Genomic DNA, 23,320 nt, shown 5'->3' on the forward strand with positions numbered 1-23,320 from the left:
TTCTCTTGATGGTGTCCAGCCACACTGGCCTGTCTGTGGTACTACAGGCTCTGGTGGCACGGCAAACGATCCTCCACTCTCCCGTGTTTTAGCAGACTCCAGACACCCAAAGGATGCCAGTTCTGTCAGTATTCCAAGTCAGACAAGACGAAAGAGTCAGAATCTTGGTCACATGCTCCAACATTCTCTACCTCTCTCCCCCTAAGTCTGCCCCCTTCAAGCCAGGGAAAAGCCAGGAGCTGGCATACTCTCGCCATCATGCTGGGCTGTCATCCTGGGTGGGGTAAAGTGAAATGACTCTTCTTACTCATTTCAATGTGGCTGTTGTTAATTTTGCACTCACCTGGGGATACTGCAACTTAACTGGTTTCTGGTATCTTGGTCTATAAACTGGTGTCTCTGTGGGGTAATGAGGACTGGTACTTCCTACAGCCATCTTGCTGATGTCAACCCCCATTTCATATTTTAACCAAAAGGGAAACAGAAATAGGCCACAGAATCCAGAATGATTTACATATCAAAAGGAAACCTTTCCGCAGTGCTGGGAAGTAGGGTGTATCCTTAAATATTACAAGCCCTTGTGTTACAGATGAGAAAGCCAAGGCACAGAGGTAACACAGTGAAATCGTACATCCCAAAGATTAGGGGTGAACAGTGAGTGGTATGCAGCAGGCACTCGAAAATGAGAACTATTTTTATTATTTCTTTTATAGTAAAATTATTCTAAAATGGGGAAACTATCCTGGATTATTGGGGTGGGCCCAATGCAATCACAGCGTCCTTTTATAAGTGAGAGATTTGAAGACGCTAAGCTGCTGGCTTTGAAGATAGAAGGGCCCATGAGCCAAAGAATATGGCAGCCTCTAGAAGCTGGAAACAGCAGAACACAAATTCTCCCTAAGGCCTTCCTCAGGAGCACTGCCCTGCTATCACCCTGACTTTAGTCTCGTCAGACCCATTGTTGGATTTCTGACTTCTAGAACTCAGAAGTCAGAATTTAAAAGCAAATTTGTGGCTGGGCATAGTGGTGTAACGCCTGTAATCTCAGCACCTTGGGAGGACATGGCAGGAGGACTGCCTGAGCCCAGGAGTTCGAGACCAGCCTGGGCAACATGGCAAGACCTCATCTCATTTTACTTAAAATACACAACGAAAATTAATTAGTTAATGAAAAAATTAAACTGGTGTGTTTTAAGTCACTAAGTTTGTGGTGATTTATTACAGCCGAACTAGGAAGCTAATACAGAGTCTGAAATTAAAAAAAAAAATACATTTAAGACAAAATTACTTAGGAAATAAAATTTTATTGTACAAAATTTACATTTGGTGCATATGATGAAAAGCATGACAAAGAGACCCTTAATCTTTTTTCTTTGATATTTACTGTGAAAGTAATTTCCTAATACCAGATCATTCCTAATACCAGATCATACAATTTTTTTGTATAGAATGTTTAACAGCTGTGTTGGTAGTCAGTGTTTTGGGTATAAGGTATAAAACGGAAACTAGATCAAAAAAGTGCAGGAGGAAGACCACTGCCAAAGAGTAATCTCCAAGAACTTGGTATTTTCCACCGTGAGGCAGATGCTGTGGGGTCATCGCTCTGTAATTGAAGAACAAAATATTTTAATCTTTAAACTTTACCATCAAATCTCCTTTTAAAGTGAATTATAAAACTCTCCTTTTGTGTTCCTTTTGGTTGGCATTTTTATAGCCAGGTTTCATTGTTAAGGAAAAATAAAGTTTCTTTGTCTTCATGTCAACTGAAGATAAATTTCTTTAAGTTTCAAATTATAAAGATATGCCAGAAAGGCTGTAGATGAAGTTTATTAGAGAAAATCACATTCAAAAAGAATAGGGATTAAAAAAAAAATCAGCGTCATGTGATTTGTATCAATTTGTTCTTCGCAAAAGCATGAATTAAAAAGCTAGTTACTCATCTTAGAAAGCAGCCTTATGAGGTGTTCTGTTATGCCTAAAGGCTAACTCACTTCCCTGGGTGTAATGCTCTCATTTCATAATAGAGAAAAATATCAACTGTAATACATATTCAATAGCTACAGTATTGCTCACACAGCAACACTTTTTACTTCCCTAAAAAAATTCCTGAATTCCACAGAAGGCTTGTTTATTATTGCAAGACTATGTCTGGCATAATTAATCTAACATGAATAGTAAGTACAATGAAGAATGAAGGATTTTCCTTTTTGGAAAGTCAGCTTTAATGAAACAACTGTAAATAATAGGTTGGTTAACTGTCCTCTAATTTTCAAAAGTTCAGCTTAAACTAAATTTTATGTAAAGATATGTCTATATTTAATACAAACGTTCACTTACTTGGTCTACTTAGGTAGCATATAAAGCACAAGTTAATGAATACAACCAGACAAAGAGGCTTAAGCTATAATAGAACTTACAAGTGGTTTGATTATCTGAAGCCACTCATTAAGATACTCAACAAGACCTAATGCATCTGGGATGTTGTCCCCTTCTGAAACAAATTTCAGCAGAACTGCCATTTGGATTTCTTTAGAACAGCTACAAGAAATAAAAATAAGAATCAGTATTCTTTCACAGATACAAGAGCTGACTCTAGTGTGTCTGTTTTTACAGCTACGATAACCTGCCTGGTTTAAGAAAGGAAAAGACGCCACATCGTAAGATCACGTATCATCTCCCTTCGCCCCACATAAGAGTTTTCTACTTGTGAGAGCAGGCCCCTGTAACACCCACTGGGGAACACGCACGATCATGCCTCACCCCACAGCTGCATGAAAAAGCAGCCTTTCTGTCCTTGGCTACAGCAGATAAGGTATGTTCTGATCTACTCCCCAAACCTACTTCAGAAGACAGTGATTTTCAGAAGCACCACAGCAGACTGAAAGAAAATAACACCTAGTTACTATCTAAAGCAGTGAGGGAAACTGTGGGAGAGAATGGAATCATTAAAGGAAATAAAAGTTCCTACTTCTTCCAAAAACGTTGAGTGGTTATTATGTGTTAAGCATTATCTGCAAATTTTATGACAATCCCTGTAATAATCCTGAGGAAGCTATAATTAGCTCCATTTTATAAGTGAATCAGTTTGGAATAACGGGAACAAAGACAGACACCAGGATTCAGATTCTAGCTCTTCAACTTACCAGATATGTTGGGCAAGTTACTTAACCAGGGGTGTTCCTCATCTATAAAAGGGGGATGATAATGGAACCTACTTCACAGGTTGTTGTGAGGCTGAAAGGAGGTAGTGGAGGCAAAATGCTTAAAACAGTGACCACACAGAAAATATGAAAGAAGTATTAGCTACTCTTATGAGGTAACAGGTTTAAAGAGATTGAATACAGGCCGGGCGCGCTGGCTCAAGCCTGTAATCCCAGCACTTTGGGAGGCCGAGGTGGGCAAATCATTTGAGGTCAGGAGTTCGAGACCAGCCTGGACAACATGTGAAACCCCGTCTATACTAAAAATATAAAAATTAACCGGGCATGGTGGCATGTGCCTGTAGGTACTCAGGAGGCTGAGGCAGAAGAACTGCGTGAGACAGAGCAAGACTCTGTCTCAAAAAAAAAAAAAAAAAAAAAGATTGAATACATAGTTAACATGCCCAAAGTTCTATATCTAGTAAGTGGCAGAGATGGGACATGAACTTAGGTCTCTCTAACTGCAAAACAGTCTCCTATCATACTATAAACGCCTCAAGCTAGTGATGAGATGGAGATATACCAATGCAAAAAGTTTCCTGCTTGCCAATAAATGCAAAAATTATTCCTAACACCCTAAAACCAAGAACTATGAGAAAAATGGCATGCCAAAACTTGAAAGCACGAGACTGACAGAGAGCTACAGAAATAAAAGTGAGCTGAGTTTTAGGAAGGAAAGGCACCGAGGAGACTCTGATGTGTACGTTCAGAAGTCTCAGATGATACCAGGCTAACTTTAGTTTCCGTCTCTAAAAACTACAAAGTAGAAACTGTTAGCCCCACTCACCCTAGCCCAGTACTTGGTTCTCAAACACCTTAGGGGCTCTCAATCTTCGTATGGAACCACTATGAGCTCTGATGGCTCAGAAAATTCCAGTTCCTAAATGCTTCTGCTGTGTGGCCTCAGGCAAGGCTCTCCCTGGAGAAGGCTGGCTCCCAGGCTGTGCTTGCATTTTCAAGGCTCTAACTTGGAAAGTGCAGGGGTATGCTCTTCAGCTTATCGCGCCTCTTGTTAGTTTGTTAACACAGTTTGGGATAATCATTTCAATATTATCCTCTGGTCTTCTGTTAAAAAGAAAGGCAGAGGATGACTATTTTATTCTGGTTGATACAACTATTTTAAATATTGTTTCTTTAGAGTAAAATCTGCATTTCCTGAATGTTTGATGCTGAGTAGGTCTAACTTTTATAATATTTTCTGTTTATCACCGCTAACTTTGTGGGCAAGCTTATAGCTAACCAGAAGCTGTTCTTTGCCTGTCCTCATAGTTTCACCCTATACCCAAGAAGACAGACCCCCGGACTCTGATGAGCAGCACCCCTGCCCTCGGATTCTCTGCCCTGTATTTCCAGTTGCCTCGGCCTCCCTGTAGTCTTAACTCATTTCCTCCAGTCAGCTCTGCTTGGGTTCCGCTCCCTGTGCTGCAGTCCAGAAAGTATATCAAGCAGAAAGCCAGGCAACTGTAGACTTAAAATTTGCCTTCTCTTAGGGATGACAGCTGTGTGCTGCCTGTAGCCCAATGTCTGGGAAACAGTTGTTTCATAAATTGTCAGGTTCCAGTATTTTTATGGCAGGAGGACAAGTCTGATATCAGTTACTCTGTCACGGTCAGAAGCAAAAGTTTAGGAGGATTGATTGGTAAAGTAAGTGCAACAAAGTACAGAAGAGGTGGAGTGCAGACGCAGCTTCCTTGTCTAGAAGACAGGAAAAGGCAAGATTGCAGACAGGAGGTGAACGGTGAGTTGACTCTTAGAAAGGAGGTAGGTGTTTGCAAGCGGGAGGGACAAGAGAGGAACACGGAACAAAAACACAAGGGAAATGAGAAAATACTGAGATGAGTGAAAATGAAAACACAACATGTCAAATCGTAGGGCATGCAGTGAAAACAGCGCTAAGAGGAAAATTTACAGCTGTAAACACATTCAGTAAAAAAGAAAAAAACTTTTAAATCAATAACCTAAGTTTACACCTTGGAAAAGAGGGAAAAAAGCAAACAAAATCCAAAGCTAGCAGAAGAAAATAAAGATTAGGTAAGAGAGAAATAATAGAGAATAATAGAATAATCGAATAACAGAGAATAGAAAAACAATAATCAGCAAAATCAAAATTGGTTCTTCAAAGAAAAACAAAACTGACAAATCTTTAGCTAGCTTGACTAGGAAAAAAAAAGAAAAGACTCAAATTATTAAAATAAGAAATGAAAATGGGAACATCAACACCAATTCTACAGAAATAAAGTTGGGAGTTATTTATGGGTACAGACTTTTATTTAGTATGACGACAAAGTTCTAGAAGTAGACAGTGCTGATGGATGCAGATGCTGTGAATTACTTAATGGCACTTGATTGTACGCTTAAATATAGTTAAAATGTATGATAAATGTATGTAAATTTTGCATGATGTGTATTTTACCACAATTAAAAGAAGTTTGCGTGTAGAGGTTGCAAAGAATAAGTATTAGAATCCCTAAAAAGTCACACAAAATAAAAGCATTAAATATGGCTTTTTAGAAACCAATTCTTCTATAACCAAGTTTAAATCTTTCCCCTAAATGCAAGAGCTCTAAAATAGTACCAGTTTTGTAAATATATTTTCTTTTTTTTTTTTCTTTTTGAGACGGAGTCTTGCTGTCTCCCAGGCTGGAATGCAGTGGCGCGATCTTGGCTCACTGCAAACTCCACCTCCCGGGTTCACGCCATTCTCCTGCCTCAGCCTCCCGAGTAGCTGGGACTACAGGTACCCACCATCACGCCCAGCTAATTTTTTGTATTTTTAGTAGATACAGGTTTTCACCATATTAGCCAGGATGGTCTCGATCTCCTGGTCTTGACTGACCTCCTGACCTCGTGATCCGCCCACCTCGGCCTCCCAAAGTGCTAGGATTACAAGCATGAGCCACCGCGCCCGGCCTATCAATATATTCTCAAAGTTTCAGTAAGTAATCCAATACATTCTCTGACTTAATTTCGTTTTGTTGTTGTTTTTTGTTTGAGATGCAGTCTTGCTCTGTCACCCAGCCTAGAATGCAGTGGCACGATCTCAGCTCACTGCATTAATTTCATTTTTAAGTAAAGTGGGAAACAAATGAACAGGCAAACAAACTCACCTTTCATCATAGAGTGTTTTTGTGATACCTCCTCCCGGAATGCGGATACAAAACTCGGAATCATCTATTTCAGGAATGCACCGGCTTTTTTCCATTTCTTCCCAGTTAAGGCTCTTTATTTTATTTTGAACACTTTTTTGCATGGAAGGTGTAAGTAGGTACCGGAAGGGAGTACTAGAAATAATCATATAGTTAACTTTTTAAAAACTCTAAGGCAAACATCGGTTCTTTAGCTAAAATTCTCTTGGTCTCCATATATTCTGCTGTACAGGCAAAACACAAGTTTCAGCAGACTTAAGTAAAAAATATTGCTCTGATTTGCTACTTACTTACTTACTTAGGAGACAATATAAACAGACAGAAACACTTAGGCAAGCCCATTGCAGAAATTTCCCACAGCTTTCCTCCCTTCTGCCATGAAGCCTGTAATGTCTTTTGTGAAAGTTCTGGAAATTAGCTCATTTTGAAAGGTAACTCTTGGCTTATTGGTATTTTTTCATCCTGGTTTTATAGGTGTGTAAGTGATAAAAGTTATGATCTACATCATCTAAAAAGTTACAGTGAGCCAAGATTGTGCCACTGCACTCCAGCCTGGGTGACAGAGCGAGACTCCATCCCCAAAAGAATAAAAAATAAAAAATAAATTATCTAAATGCTACATCTTGGAGCCGGGCACGGTGGCTCACGCCTGTAATCCCAGCACTTTGGGAGGCCCAGGCAGGCAAATCACCTGAGGTCAGGAGTTCGAGACCAGCCTGGCTAATATCCTGTCTCTACTAAAAATACAAAAAATTAGCTGGGTGTGGTGGCATGTGCCTGTAGTCCCAGGTACTCGGGAGACTGAGGCAGGAGAACCGCTTGAACCCAGGAGGCAGAGGTTGCAGTGAGTCGAGATCGCGCCACTGCACTCCAGCCTGGGCAACTGAGAGCTGGGCAACTGAGAAAGATTCCGTCTCAAAAAAAAAAAAAAGGAAAAAAAAAAAAAGCCACATCTTGGGGACGGGCACAGTGACTCATGCCTGTGATCCCCGCATTTTGGGAGGCCCAGGCAGGTGAATTACCTGAGGTCAGAAATTTGAGACCAGCCTGGCCAACATGGTGAAGCCCAGACTCTACTAAAATTACAAAAATTAGTCTGGCGTGGTGGCAGGTACCTGTAATCCCAGCTACTCAGGAGGCTGAGGCAGGAGAATCGCTTGAATCCAGGAGGTGGAGGTTGCAGTGAGCTGAGATCGTGCCACTGCACTCCAGCCTGGGTGACAGGGCAAGACTCCGTCTCAAAAATAAATAAATAAAAGCTACATCTTAGAGTATAAGAGTATTCTATATGATACGCTATCAACTTTATGTGGTAATGATAGCTTATAGTTCTATTTCTGGGATACTCTGTCTTACATTTAAGAGCTCACTCTGACATGCCAGGGAGCTACACTTTAGGCAAGTGGATTTCTGCAAATACAAATGGTTGCATGTGGCCAGGTGCAGGGGGCTCACACATGCAATCCCAATACTTTGGGAGGCTGAGGCAGGCAGACTGCTTGAGCCTGGGAATTTGAGACCAGCCTGGGCAACATAGTGAGACCCTGTCTTTACAAAAAGTAAATGTTTTTTAAAAAATGGTAGCATATATGGAAATAACTGAAAATATTAATCTTTCAAGGTAGCATATATGGAAATAACTGAAAATATTAACCTTTCAAAAGTTATCAACTTTATAAATCTTGAGTACCTTTTCTGCTTATTCTCTTCAATTAGCTGAGCTCTGTGATATTGCCATGTACGTGACGGGAAACACTAAAAACATGGTTCCCAAACTCTCTCTGTCTACACGATGTCTTCCCCGTGCCCCAACTCTACTAAGCTCACAGGAACTCAAAAGATCTGCCTAACTGTACTCCCTCCCATCTCCTGACTTTCTCTTACCCCCCTTTCTAAACTCCAGTGAGAAGAAGTAAGGATCTACATGGCTTTTAAAGTTTAACTTTTTAATAGAGAAATTATCATAGTATAAACCATACCAAAAATAACTTTCCAGAGGCAGGAACATACCTACGAAGCTGCAGATCATTACGCTGATATGAATGACTGCTCGAAAGAACAATGACTCTGGCACAGCCACTGCTTTTCACCCAGGAAAGCAGTTTTTCACAGAATGGCTTTGATTTATACTTTGCACACCATTGAGAGAATAAAAAGAAAATCTAAAAGTTAGTCTTAAAGCATACATTCTATATACTATTTCATCAACTTTATGTGATGATATATAATTTATATATACTGAAATTGTTTTCAGATCCACTTACTGTGCTTAAACCGAAAGTGAATGATAAAGGGCAATGAATTATCTAATGTATCTTTATAATTAAGAAATCAATGGCCATGCATAGTGGCTCACGCCTGTAGTTCCAGCACTTTGGGAGGCAGGCGGATCACCTGAGGTCAAGAGTTCAAGACCAGCCTGGCCAACATGGTAAAACCCCATCTCTACTAAAAATACAAAAATCAGCTGGGCATGGTGGCAGGCGCCTATAATCCCAGCTACTCAGGAAGCTGAGACAGGAGAATCACTTGAACCCGGGAGGTGAAGGCTGCAGTGAACCAAGATTGTGCCATTGCACTCCAGCCTGGGCAACCAAGGGAAACTGTCTCAAAAAAAAAAAAAAAAAAAAAAAAAAAAGAAAGAAAAATCAATGAATCATGAGGAATCTAGATTTCAAAAAAATCCTATTGTGAAGGACAGAGGACAATTTCCCAGTTCTCTACTTAAGTAATCTATTGTTACCTAATAACCAATACATGGTCATCTGTGAAGTGTTCTTGCCAGAAATTTGTGACCCGAATCTGGTCACATGGAAACAATCAGATGGAGAATGCTCCACATCCAGCCCCGATTCCTCAAAGGAGTCAATATTGTAAAGAAAGAAAGAAGGGCAGGCCAGTTTTACTCTGAAGGATAACAACTAAAAAGATGTAACAGCCAAATACAACCTGTGAACCATGAGTGGATCCAGAATTGAAGGATATTTTCAGAACAGCTGTGGAAATTTGAGTATGTTGGATGATACTCCTGAATAAATTCATTAAATGCTGGTTTTCTTGGGTGTGGTAATGGTGTCCTTGTTCTTGAAAGATGTGTGTGGAAGTATGTAGGGGTGACACATGACAATGCTAGCCTACTTCTGGATTGTTTTGCAGAAGGAAACTGTGTACATGCATAGCGAGAGATCAAGCAGGTGTGGCAAGACATTCATAGCTGGTAAATCTGGAATGTGGGTTATAAAATTTCAGGGGGAGCCCACTTTATGAAAATTTTTCAAAGACTGCTCATAAAATAACTATTCAATAAAATTTAAAATGCAGGTAAGAGAAATGCAGGCTAACTTTTAAAATAAGAAGGTAGTCTAGTATAGCGGTTAAGAGAGGCAGGCTCTGGGACAGGCATGGTGGCTCACTCCTGTAATCCCAACACTTTGGGAGGCAGGCCACGGTGGGCAGACTGCTTGAGCCCAGGAGTTAAAGCCCAGCCTAGGCAATATAGTGAGACCCTGTTACTACAAAAAAAAAAAAAAAAAAAAAAATTATTACACATGGTGGTGCACATCTGTAGCCCCAGGTACTCAGAAGGCTGAGGTGGGAGGATCATTTGAGCCTGGGAGGTCAGGGCTGTAGTGAGCCATAGTTGTGCCACTGCACTCCAGCCTGGGTGGAGTGATACCCTGTCTCAAAAAAAAAAAAAAAAAAAAAAGGAAAAGAAAAAACGCAAGCTCTGGAGCCAGGCTGCCTGGGTTAGAATGCTGGTCCTGCCTCCCTAAGATCATGTGTCAGGCAACTGCTTAACCTTTCTGTACTTCAGTGTTTCCTTTGAAAAATAAGGATAATATTAGTACCTGTCTTATAAGATTGTCATGAGGATTAAGTAATAAATATAAGGTACTTAGAACAGTATCAGCACAAAGAATCAATGCTCAATAAATGTTTGCTATTTTGAAATCACTCTTGTGGCCAGGCACGGTGGCTCACGCCTGTAATCTCAGCACTTTGGGAGGCTGAGGCAGGCGGATCACAAGGTCAGGAGATCGAGACCATCCTGGCTAACACGGTGAAACCCCGTCTCTACTAAAAATACAAAAAAATTAGCCGGGTGTGGTGGTGGGTGCCTGTAGTCCCAGCTACTCGGGAGGCTGAGGTAGGAGAGTGGTGTGAACCCAGGAGGTGGAGCTTGCAGTGAGCCGAGATCATGCCACTGTGGTCCAGCCTGGGCAACAGAGCGAGACTCCATCTCAAAAAAAAAAAAAAAAAAAAATCACTCTTTACTTCTAGCTGCCAAAAACTTATATTATACGTTAAATAATTTTTCAACTTACATTGATTAGAAAGAGAACAAAAAGCCATGTGGCACAATGTAAAAATGTTACCAACTCTAACTGCAAAACTTTGGGTATATAATGTTAACTAAAGAAAGCAGTGATTCTAATATAATAATTAAAAATAATCTTAGCAGCACTATTCATGATAGTCTCAAACTGGAAATAATCAAATGTAGCATCAAAAGTACCATGGATAAATTATGGCTTACATATAGAACTTAACACCACAGAGAAATGAGAATGAATGAACTATGGCTACTTCCAACAACATGGGTGAACCCCGCAAATGGAATGTTGAGAAAGGAAGCTAGATGCTGTAAGTATATACCACAGAATTCCACCAATAGAATACTGACTAGGACGCATTATGGGGTCCTCTGGAATGCTGACAATGCTCTATGTCTTGATCTGAAAGCTGATTTCACAGAGGGCTTACTGTGTGAAAATTCACCAAGCTGTATATTTATGATTTGTGCACTTTTCTCATGTATGTCATACTTCGATAAAAAGTTAAAATAATGGCTGGGCACAGTGGCTCACGCCTGTAATCCCAGCACTTTGGGAGATTGTGGTGGGCAGATCACCTAAGGTCAGGAGTGTGAGACCAGCCTGGCCAATATAGCAAAACCCCATCTCTACAAAAGTACAAAAATTAGCCAGGCATGGTGGCGGGCACCTGTAATCCCAGTTACTCAGGAGGCTGAGGCAAGAGAATCGCTTGAACCCGGGAGACGGAGGCTACAGTGACCCGAGATCATGCCACTGTACTCCAGCCTGGGCGACAAGAGCAAGACTCCATCTCAAAAAAAAAAAAAAAAGTTTAAATAAAAAGTACTATGCGGTTAACCATGTCACTAAAATCCTGTATTTCTAACCTCCTGAAAAGATGATACCGCAGGTCATTCCAAAAAATCCCTCAACAAATATTTACTGAGAGCTTCTCTATGTGCATGACACTATCTTATGAGCTGGGGATATAAAAGTAAATGACACTTCATCATTCCTTTCAAAAGCTTACTTTCGCCTGGGTGTGGTGGCTCACACCTGTAATCCCACCACTTTGGGAGGTTGAGGCAGGCAGATCACCTGAGGTCAAGAGTTGGAGACCAGCCTGGCCAACATGGTGAAACCCCATCTCTACTAAAAATACAAAAATTAGCCAGGTGTGGTGGCAGGCACCTGTAAATCCCAGGTACTCAGGAGGCTGAGGCAGGAGAATCGCTTGAACCCAGTAGGCAGAGGCTGCAGTAAGCTGAGATTGCACCACTGCACTCCATGCACTCCAGCCTGGGTGACAAGAGTGAAACTCTGTCTCAAAAAAAAAAAAAAAAAAAAAAAAGAGGGCCGGGCACAGTGGCTCATGCCTGTAATCCCAGCACTTTGGGAGGCTGAGGTGGGTGGAGTGGGTGGATCACCTGAGGTCAGGAGTTTGAGACCAGCCTGGCCAACATCGTGAAACCCCATCTTTACTAAAAATACAAAACTTAGCCAGGCACAATGGCACACGTTTGTAATCCAGCTGCTTTCGAGGCTGAGGGCAGAAGAATCACTTGAACCCAGGAGGCGGAGGTTGCAGTAAGCTGAGATCACGCCATTGCACTTTGGGGAAGCTGAAGCATGAACTGCTTGAGCTCAGGAGTTCAAGACCAGCCTGGGCAACATGGCGAAACTCCACCTCTACAAAAAAATACAAAAATTAGCCAGGTGTGGTGGCGCATGCCCGTAATCCCAGCTACTCGGGAGGCTGAGGTTGGAGAATGGCTTGAGCCTGGGAGGCAGAGGTTGCAGTGAGCCAAGATCATGCCACTGCATTCCAGCCTGGGTGACAGAGCAAGACAGACCCTGTTTCAAGAAAACAGGAAGAAAGGATTGTTTAGGAGGGCCTTTCTGATGAGGAAACATTTAAGAAAACACTAAAGGAGGCAAACCATTTGAGTCTCTAAGAAAATGAATTCCGGCAGAGAAACTAGTGGAAAGACTGAGACAGGATGAGCTTAATGTCTAACAACACAGGGAAGCCAGTGTGGCTGCAGGTTAGGCTCCGCAAAGCAGCAGTCTGGCAGAGCTCCTGCGAGCATGACTCTTGTTATGCTGGCTTTTTGCATATGGGGCTCCTGCGAACTTGGAACTTGAGTAGTGACTGAGGAACTGAATTTTAAATTTATGAATTAAACTGTAAATAGTTGCATGTGGCTAGTGGCTACTGTATTAGACAGCACAGATATACAGCCTCAGAGGCCACAGTAAGGGCTGTGAATTTGAAACCATCCCCAAAGAGTTAAAGAAACCAATGACTAACAAATTCTTGAGTTTGGATTGGGCGTGGTTTACACCTGTAATCCCAGCATTTGAAAGGCCAAGGCGGGTGGATCACTTGAGGGCAGGAGTTGGAGACCAGCCTGGCCAACATGGCAAAACCCCGTCTCTACTAAAAATACAAAAATTAGCCAGTGCGGTGGCTTGTCCCTGTAATCCCAGAGGCTGAGGCAGGAGGATCACTTGAACCCAGGACGGCAGAGGCTGCAGTGAGTTGAGATCACATCAGTGCACTTAAGCCTGGGCAACAGAGGAGACTGTCTCAAAAAAAAAAAAAAAAAAAAAAAGAAATTATTGAGTTTGCAGGGTAGCAGATAAGAAACTACTTGCTAAAATACCGAAACTTCCTCCCCTTATGGGATAAAAGAACTGGCTGAAATTGGTTGGAACCAATATGGCCAAGTGGAGTCCGCAGAGAACAAGCTTGCTGGTGTCACAAGCTGACTCTCCATCGCCATGTTTCATACTCACTCCCCTGAACTGGCACATGAGCCCTATGAGTTAGCATGAAGAGATAACTGTGCATGCCCAAGGACCTTCCAGATCTCCCCTTTCCTTCCATCGCTCACCTACTGATCTCAGAATCCACCCTCTGAACCTTTTCTAATAAAAACACTGCCTTGAAGCCAGCACAGGGAGGCAGATTTGAGCTCGACTCCTGTCTCCTTGGGAGTCAATTTGCAATATAAAGCCTTTCTTGTCTCAAAAACCTGGTGTCACAGTGCATCAGGAAGCGAGCCCCTTTTCCTGGATCACAATTTTGAGTGAGAGGAGAAGCCACTGGAGGGTTTCAAAGAGAGTAGTGATGTGGTGTAAGTTTAGAGGATGGTCAGTGCTGCTGTTTGTGGGAGGCAGATCAGCAAGTTAGAGTCAGGGGCATGAAGATGACACTGGTTTGGACTCAATGACAGCAGTGAAGGAGGAAAGAAGTCGGATTCAGAATATTTTATGACATATACATAATTTGATATATACATAGTTTATATGTAGATGCCACCAGCTGAAATGTAATACAAATGAAATAAACCTCTAATATTAATACACTTATATTTTTTCACCAATGCTACCCGAACTGAAAATATGTAACACTCAAGATAAAAGCCCTACTTCCTTTCTATATAATCATGAAAAGACGGTAACACATCTGAAATATTGTAAGATTATTTCTCTATAGAATCAGATCTTAACTGTACATATGGTAAAAACAGTAGTAATTTTTGAATCTTAATTCCTAATGTTACTTATTTTCTCATTACACTTTAATAAACAAAAAGGCAAACTACAACATACTAACCTTAATAAAAATGGATCTTAACTGTAGAGCCACCAGCTTTCTTGAAGGCAATGAATACACTATAAAAACAAGAAAATTAAATCATATGATAGTGAAGTTATACAAGTTGAAATTATTATGATAAAAATTGAATTATAATACCTTTTGCATTTAAATATTTTCAATAATTAAAATACGGAACATATATGACATCTGGTTAAAATAAGACCTTTTAGAAGTACCTTAAAATGAGCCAGTGGGCTTTATTCTATGGAACAGATTCATTTCTGAAAAGTTAACTGTAAGAAAATATCAAAAATTATTTTTCTTCTGACTTTAACTGCAAAACCAGAGAAGTATTCCCCTGAAAATTTCTGGTATTATGACAAATAAAATCATCCTTAAGAAAACTGAACTTTTTGGCTTTTGATATTCTCCCCTCTTTGTCTCCAGAGAACAGCAACACTCATTGGGATTAACAGAAAAAACAGTAAAAGGTAGGAGAATGTTAGCCATGTAATAAAATCCTGAAATAGGTACATGTGTGTTGCTTAAAACTTTTTAAAGGATCTGAAATAACATAAAATGTCGTGTGAGTCAATGTGTTTGTATTTTTTACTGGGAAAAGGATCCATAGCTTTCATCAGGTTCTACAAGGGGCGCACTCTAGAAATGCTTAAGGCTCCCCTGCCGAACTTCACTTCTAAGAATGAGAACCAGCTGGGCACAGTGGCTCAGGCCTGTAATCCCAGCACCTTGGGAGGCTGAGGCGGGCGGATCACAAGGTCAGGAGATCAAGATCATCCTAGCTAACACGGTGAATGAAACCCCGTCTTTACTAAAAAATAAAAAAATTAGCCAGGCTTGGTGGCAGGCATCTGTAGTCCCAGCTACTCAGGAGGCTGAGGCAGGAGAATGGCGTGAACCCGGGTGGCGGAGCTTGCAGTGAGCAGAGATCGCGCCATTGCACTCCAGCTTGGGCAACAGAGCGAGACTCCGTCTCAAAAAAAAAAAAAAAAAAAGAATGGGAAGCTCCTGAGTCAGGGACAAAATACTCTCTAAAGACACAGGATTACTACTGCGCTAAGGGGTAAGTGTTGGTTACTATAAACAGATTGCAAATAACAGCAAATCCTTTGGTGGATCAGGTCTCTACTGTTACAGGTCTTTTGGAAATTGTCTCCTATGGCTGGCGTGATGTGGTGTGACTGGGGGGTATGCTGAACTCAGCAAATCTAGCAAGCACCAGGTATATTCAGTCCAAAGGAAGTTTAGGAATTAGGGAAAAGGGTATATAAATTTAGGGAAAAGAGACTAAGGCACAGATTACTCAGCCTCTAACCTATCTGTAACAAACACATGGAGTCCAACTCACCTAGGTTTGAAAAGAATGTATCTGTAGGGGGTGGGCAGGCTAAGCTTTTTAAGATGTAAGCTACACTTCTTCGGTGATAGCAATACTCTCCTCATCAGAGTATCATACAATTCTTTTTTTTTGAGACAGAGTCTCGCTCTGTCACCCAGGCTGGAGTGCAGCGGTGCGATCTCGGCTCACTGCAACTTCTGCCTCCCAGGTTCAAGTGATTCTTGTGTGTCAGCCTCTCAAGCAGCTGGGATTACAGGAGCAGACCACCACGCCTGGCTAATTTTTGTTTTTTGTTTTTTAAGACAGAGTCTCGCTCTATCACCCAGACTGGAGTGCAATGGTGTGATCTTGGGTCACTGCAACCTCTACCTCCTGCGTTCAAGCGATTCTCCTGTCTCAGCCTCCCAGGTAGCTGGGATTTCAGGCGCACACCGTCACAACAGGTTAATTTTTGTATTTTAGTAGAGACGGAGTTTCATCATGTTACCCAGGCTGGTCTCGAACTCCTGAGCTCAGGCAATCCACCCATCTCGGCCTCCCAAAGGGCTAGGATTACAAGTGTGGGCCACCGTGCCCGGCCTATGCAATTCTTTTTGTTGTTAGGTTCCTGTTTCCTCACACTTTTTTCTTCTGATGTGATACATTATGAAAGCAACAACACCTTTTCTGTATTCTGCCCCAAAACATTAACCTTTTATCTAATCAAGCCTTTACAGCTAACTCCAGTTACAGAAAATACAGGGGCTAGAACAACAAGCCAAATGACAAGAGGACGTAATCAGACAAATCAGAAGGTGGGACATTGTATAAAACAATACACCCAGTCTTTTCTTCAATAAATCGGTTTGTGATGGAAAAAAAAAAAAGGGACTGCTCTAGAGTAAAAGAGATTTCAAGGGCACAGCACAACAATCGGATGTATAAGGGGTCTTCAAAAAGTTCACAGAAAATGTGTACTTATGAAAACATTTTGCACCAAAATAAACTTGTACTGACTTGCTGTAACACGCCTGAGAAGGATCTGGTTTGAGGCACTAAGAAGGATAAGGCATTAAGTGCCCCTATCAAAGCAACATGAATTCTGCTTAAACTGAAGTAAGAACATCAAATTTATGGTGAAGCTTGGGTAGATAAATGGTGAAATCACAGATGCTTTAAAAGGGGCAGGCGCAGTGGCTCACGCCTGTAATCCCAGCACTTTGGGAAGCCGAGGCAAGCAGATCATGAGGTCAGGAGATGGAGACCATCCTGGCTAACACAGTGAAACCCCGTCTCTACTAAAAATACAAAAAAAGTAGCCGGGCGTGGTGGCGGGTGCCTGTAGTCCCAGCTACTTGGGAGGCTGAGGCAGGAGAACTGCTTGAACCCGGGAGGCGGAGGTTGCAATGGGCCGAGATCATGCCACTGCACTCCAGCCTGGGCAACAGAGCGAGACTGTCTCAAAAAAAAACTCAAAATAAATAAATAAAATAAAATAAAGTTTACGGGGGCCGGGCGCAGTTGCTCCTCACACCTGTAATCCCAGTACTTTGGGAGGCCGAGGCAGGTGGATCACCTGAGATCAGGAGTTTGAGACCAGCCTGGCCAACATGGCGAAACCCCGTCTTTACTAAAAACACAAAAACAAAAAGTAGTCAGGTGTGGTGGTGGGCACCTGTAATCCCAGCTACTCGGGAGGCTGAGGCAGGAGAATTGCTTGAACCCGGGAGGCAGAGGTGGCGGTGAGCTGAGATTGTGCCATTGCAACTCCAGCCTGGGCAACAAGAACAAAACTCTGTCTCAAAAAAAAAAAAAAAAAAAAAAAAAAGACAGTTGTAAGGATTAAATGAATTACACATAAACGCCGCTGGGTGCAGCGGCTTGTGCCTATAATCCCAGCACTTTAGGAGGCCAAGGCAAGCAGATCACCTGATTTCGGGAGTTCGAGACCAGCCTGACCAACAAGGAGAAACTCCGTCTCTACTAAAAATATAAAACTAGCTGGGTGTGGTGGCACATGCCTGTAATCCCAGCTACTCGGGAGGCTGAGGCAGGAGAACTGCTTGAACCCGGAAGGCGGAGGCTGCGGTGAGCTGAGATCGCGCCACTGCACTCTAGCCCGGGCAACAAGAGCAAAACTCCATCTCAAAAAAAAAAAAAAAGTACATGGCATTTAGCTCATAGTAATACTCAATAAAAGATAGCTGTTATCACTAGTGGAAAGTATACAAATTCTAGGGGCTTTTTTTTTTTAAGATAGGGTCTCACTTTGTCACCCGGGCTGGAGTGCAGTGGCATCATCATGGCTCACTGTAGCCACAACCTCCCAGGCTCAAACAGTACTCCCAAGTTAGCCTCCTAGGAGGTTGAGACTACAGGTTGGCTAATTTTTTCTTTTTCTTTTTGTAAAGATGGGGTCTCATTTTGTTGCCCAGGCTGGTCTCAAACTCCTGGGCTCAAGTGCTCCTCCTACCTCAGCCTCCCGAAGTGTTGGGATTACAGATGTGCACCAATGCACTCGGTCATGAATTCTGGTTTTAACCATTTATAGTCCTTTATCCTCTGAGGCAGTAACTCAAATTTAGTCTTGTGTTGACAAAGCCATCTGTCCTGTAGGAAGTTCAATAATAAGGTCATTTCTCAAATGTACATTTTACTATCGCAAGCTAAGAACGATGATATGGTTAATAAGACACAAAAACCAAAATGCTTCTTCATTTGTCTTTCAGTTCACCAAAGGCCTTTCATGCTCTTCTGTCACCTCTGGATTTGACCTTAAAATGGTAAACAGAAGACTGAAAGATCACCAGAACAGTTAGCCATCAAAGGTAGTAACTGGGTGCTCCCATGCTTCACGATCAACAGGAGCTCTTCTCTTACTCACCTGGTGCTGTGCTGCATTATAACCAGTGTTCCCTGATTAATCAAGCCTGATAGTCCAATGAGGAATTACAAAGATTTACAGTATGGGAAAAGCCTACACCTATTAGTGGCATCAGGCAAGTCAATCTCTTTGAGCCTTATCTATACCATATTATTACGGATCCTATAATGGAAGAAGATGACTATGAGGATGAGGCTTAGTTGACATAACATATATTAAACCTACAGGACTGAGTCCAGTGCAATCTACTTTTTGCCTTTCCATATTAGTGATGGTTACACATACCAGTAAGAACAGGAGATAAAACTGAGGATAGAAGGAAAAAAATCCATGTTGGAAAAAAAAGGAAATTTAAAAATTCTATAAAAGATACAAGTATGGGCTGGGCGTGGTGGCTCACGCCTGTAATCCCAGCACTTTGGGAGGCCGAGGCGGGTGGATCACGAAGTCAGGATATCGAGACCATCCTGGCTAACATGGTGAAACCCCCGTCTCTACTAAAAAAATACAAAAAATTAGCCAGGCGCAGTGGCAGGCGTCTGTAGTCCCAGCTACTCGGGAGGCTGAGGTAGGAGAATGGCGTGAACCCAGGAGGCGGAGCTTGCAGTGAGCGGAGATTGCGTCACTGCACTCCAGCCTGGGCGACAGAGCAAGACTCTGTCTCAAAAAAAAAAAAAAAAAAAGATACAAATATGATCTTATTCTCAACCTTCGTAAGACTTGCCATTTACAAGAGGCTAACAACAACTAAAACCAGGACGTAAAAGAATAGGACAATATGATTGGGTTGTGAATTCTACACAAAGTTGGCACTAAGTAAACATTTGCTACAAAACAATTATCAATAAAGTCTATTTCTAATTTAAAACAACTCTACTTTGTAGTGGAAAAATACAAGGTAAAGTCTTACATACCTTCAGCATTTATACTAAGTTCTGTTGAATTTCCTTCTGCAGTCGCATATGGATTGTTTCCAACCATTGGCACAAGACAATCGGTATAGAAGTAACCAATCTTAGACATATTCAGTGTAGAAATAATCAGATCCATTGCAAGCTGGCCAACATTTCCAACAGATACTGCTGGCTGAAATTATAAAAGATATGTTCAGTAAGTCACCAAAATTAGCAGCACTTTATTTTATTTTTTGAGACAGAGTCTGCCTCTGTCTCCCAGGCTGGAGTGCAGTGGCGTGATCTTGGCTCACTGCAGCCTCTGCCTCCTGGTGTGAAACAATTTGCCTGCCTCAGCCTCCTGAGTAGCTGAGATTACAGATGCGCACCACCACACCCAGCTAATTTTTGTATTTTTAGCAGAGACGGAGTTTCACCATGTTGGCCAGGCTGCTCTCAAACTCTTGACCTCAGGTGATCCACCGACCTCAGGTGATCCACCCGCCTCAGCCTCCCAAAGTGCTGGGATTACAGGCATGAGCCAACACACCTGGCCCACAGCACTCCAAAAAGTTTAGACAGAAGACAATAGTTATATTAGTACTGAAAGCATCATAGCATCATAGCTAGATATTGATTTTCATTAACTACAACTGCTGGGGCCTCCTCCACCTTTGAGACTATTTAACAAATACTTATTGAATGCCTACTATATGTCAATTGTTGCTCTAGGCACTGGGAATGCATGAAAATAAACCAACAAAAAAGTTCATGCCCTCATGGAACTTCCATTCCAGTGAGAGTGGTTTACTTGTAATAAACAAAACAAACAGTAAGATATACAGTGGTAACTGCTACGGAGAAAAATAAAGTGAGTGTGAGGATGTGTATACATGGTTGATTGCAATTTTAAGTAGAGTGTTCGAGGAAAGACTCACCCTAGGTGACAAATGACTAGAGACCTGAAAAAGGTAAAGGAGACAGCCATACAGAGATCTGGGAAAGAACATTCCAGGCAGTGGGAAAGCAAGTGTGAACGCTACGAGGTATGAACAGAAGCACTCTTGGGTCTGCTTACCATTTGCTTTATTAGTGCCTCTTTACCCATTCCCAAAGGTTGAAGTGACCTTTTCACACTAAACACATACACACACACACACACACACACACACATACTCTCTCTCTCTCTCTTTTTCCCATGACTTAAAATAATGAAGCTGCCAAATCCCTACCTACATCCCAGAACATGTAGTAGTTCCACAACCTAATGGATGTCTCCACATGGTTAGGTCACAGGAAACTCACATTCTACATGTCCAAAACTATAAACTTTTGCCCAAATTTGTCCCCATATTTTGTATTTTAGAAAAGTGCACTGGGCATGGTGTCTCATGCCTGTAATCCCAGCACTTTGGGAGGCCGAGGCAGGTGGATCACCTGAGGTCAGGAGTTTGAGACCAGCCTGGCCTACATGGTGAAACCCTGTCTCTACCAAAAATACAAAATTAGCTGGGCGTGGTGGTGCGTGCCTATAATCCCAGCTACTCGGGAGTCGGAGGCAGGAGAATCACCTGAATCCAGGAGGTGGAGGTTGCAGTGAGCCAAGATCGTGCCATTGCACTCCAGACTGGGCAAAAAAGAGCAAAACTCCGTCTCAAAAAAAAAAAAAAAAAAGTTCAATATTATTCAGTCTACCTAAACTTCTTCCCATTCCCTTACCAACTGCATCTAATACATGCCTAATTTTTATTGAGGCTATCCCCCAAGTATCCTTTTAATGTAGCTCCTCCTTTGCATTCTTCCAACAACTCCTTTTGTTTTCTGTCCTTCGGGGTGTTCCTTCAGCATGTTCTCCCACTTTTCACTGTTGTCACCTACCAATTGCCTAGTTACCTCCTGTAATTCCCTTCTCAACAATTTTGCTACTTGGGTTAAACTCTTCTGTACCATCCTTCTTTTCCTCACAATATTGTATTATTCCCGTGAGCACGTAAACATGCTCTAATATCTTTCATTCTAAAAGGCTCTCCCTTGACCCCACATAGCCCTCTAACTGCAACCTCATTTCTTGTGTCTCTACATAGCAAAAATTCTCCAAGTCGTCCACGAAAACATAAGCAGAAACTTTATCTCTTATTAAAAAAAGTTTTTTGAGACAGGGTCTCACTCTGTCGCCCAGGCTGGAGTGCAGTGGCACGATTTCAGCTCACTGCAGCCTCTGCCTCCTGGGCTCAAGTGATCCTCCCGCCTCAGCTTCCCGAGTAGCTGAGATACAGGTGCAGGAAACCACACCTGGCTAATTTTTATTTATTTTTTTTTTTGTGGAGATGAGGTATCACTATGTTGCCCAGGCTGGTCTTGAACTCCTGAGCTCAAGTGATCCTCCTGTACTCAGTCTTCCAAAGTGCTGGGATTACAGGCGTGAGCCATCATGCCTGTCTCTGAATTAATGACTGAATATATATTATACAACTCAAATCTCTATCATTCATTCAACCCACTCCAATATGGCTTTCCTCTTCACCACTTCACTGGTAACTGTTTGTCCAGGTGACCATCATTAACATGTCGCTAAATGCAAACATACACTTTCTTCACCTTACACATCTCTGGGCTACTTCTGACATGGCCACTCCCTCCTTTTTGAAGCACTCTTCTCTGGGGCTGTGTGTTTTATATGTAGTGAATAAGAATGACAGTTCCAGCTCTCTCCAGCCTTATACCAGTCCAAACGGTGCATTTTCCAATGGTGCCTTCTGGGTTCACAGGGCCTACAGCTTATTCTCTCTCAATGTGTCATTCCAAATTCTTGGCAGTCTTCAAGTCCCCCATGCTTACTGACTCTGTTTTAGACATCCATCTTTCTGAAACGCCTACTTTCCCCTACTCCCAGCCCACAGCCCCTCCATCTTTTACATACTACTTTCTCTATAAAGCCTTTCTTAACAAGCCATCTGTCCCTCCCCTCCCAATTATCTCAGGGCCTTTCTATATCCTTTCAAGCTTCTAGCCTAGCATTTATTGCTCTTATTGATTACATGTTTCCAACTACATTGTAAATTCTTTGAGAGCACGCACCTAGTCTCATTGTAATACTCGCACATAATAGACTTTATTAAAACAATGAATGAATATGAAGAGCGATAAAACTGTGCTAACTACCAGCAAGAGTTAACGTTTATTGCCCTATCAGTAGTTCTCCGGTTAACAACGATAATATGCTAGCTTAAGACTAATTCTAAAATTAGTCATAGAAAGACTTTCTAGGATAAAACTGAAGGATGCCCTGCAAAACATAAGTACAGTGCATCTAGAATGTACGAACACATCACGTTTTACAGGAAACAGAGACTACAAATTGTAGACTTCACTACGTTTGGTTTTACAGCCGACAAAGGTTCTATTTGGACGGCTGCCTCCGGCTACAACCTCCCTGTTTTTTCCGGCCGAGAACATGAAATAGAAACTACTGCCCTCTTTCTCCCAAGGCACCGCCAAACACCCCGCTTCGGGGTGGCGACACCGCAGGGGCCTCGCGAGGCAGCAGCCCCGAGCGCAAACGGAGACTCACCATTAGGAGGGTGAAGCCGGCAAGGTCGGGGGCCGACTCCCCGCAGGGAACGAACATGGTTGCAGTGGGGCGGCCAGCAGGGATTAAGCGCGGCCCTGGCAAGAACGAGGGCAGCAGGAAGGCGGAAGCCCGAGTTCCCGGAGCCTCGCGGGGCGCGGGAGGGTCCTTTGAGTCCCTGGGCGCCGGGCCCTTGGGGCCCGTCCAGCTAACTGCCGGTTCAGAGGGGGGAAAGAGGCCGCCGGGTGGCCGCGAAGAGGGGCCAGCAGCGCTTTCGGAGACCCTGGCAAGCAAGGCGATGGGGTGCGCTGAGGTCTCGGGGTGCGGGGCCCGCGGGGAGGTGGAGCGGCGGGCGGAAACGATCAGG

At 42.5% G+C, this 23,320-nt stretch overlaps 1 protein-coding gene and 1 long non-coding RNA gene across 3 annotated transcripts in view; one reads left to right on the forward strand and one right to left on the reverse strand.

The window, feature by feature from the left end:
* Nucleotides 1–2,975, forward strand: part of LOC129051656 (uncharacterized) — a 53,065-nt gene extending 50,090 nt beyond the window's left edge. Inside the window, exon 4 of the long non-coding RNA XR_008516080.2 lies at nucleotides 2,614–2,975. This is a non-coding gene — a long non-coding RNA (uncharacterized LOC129051656). The remainder of the gene's footprint in view (nucleotides 1–2,613) is intronic.
* On the reverse strand, nucleotides 1,285–23,092 carry PSMG2 (proteasome assembly chaperone 2). Of its 2 annotated transcripts, none has more exons than XM_002828011.6 (7): nucleotides 22,957–23,092; nucleotides 19,407–19,578; nucleotides 14,285–14,343; nucleotides 8,357–8,475; nucleotides 6,308–6,481; nucleotides 2,418–2,538; nucleotides 1,285–1,603 (listed from the first exon to the last, which is right to left on the reverse strand). In XM_002828011.6, exons 1-7 carry the CDS (start codon nucleotides 23,011–23,013, stop codon nucleotides 1,511–1,513), a joined length of 795 nt encoding a protein of 264 aa, XP_002828057.5. In that variant the 5' UTR covers nucleotides 23,014–23,092; the 3' UTR covers nucleotides 1,285–1,510. The 2 variants fall into 2 exon arrangements, 1 of the variants encoding a protein (XP_002828057.5); XR_010137544.1 differs by lacking the exon at nucleotides 1,285–1,603 and adding an exon at nucleotides 3,988–4,265 and having other exon boundaries at nucleotides 22,957–23,089.
* Nucleotides 23,093–23,320: the final 228 nt, after the last annotated feature.

Source organism: Pongo abelii, chromosome 17 (genome assembly GCF_028885655.2).
Source record: "Pongo abelii isolate AG06213 chromosome 17, NHGRI_mPonAbe1-v2.0_pri, whole genome shotgun sequence".
NCBI lineage: Eukaryota > Metazoa > Chordata > Mammalia > Primates > Hominidae > Pongo > Pongo abelii.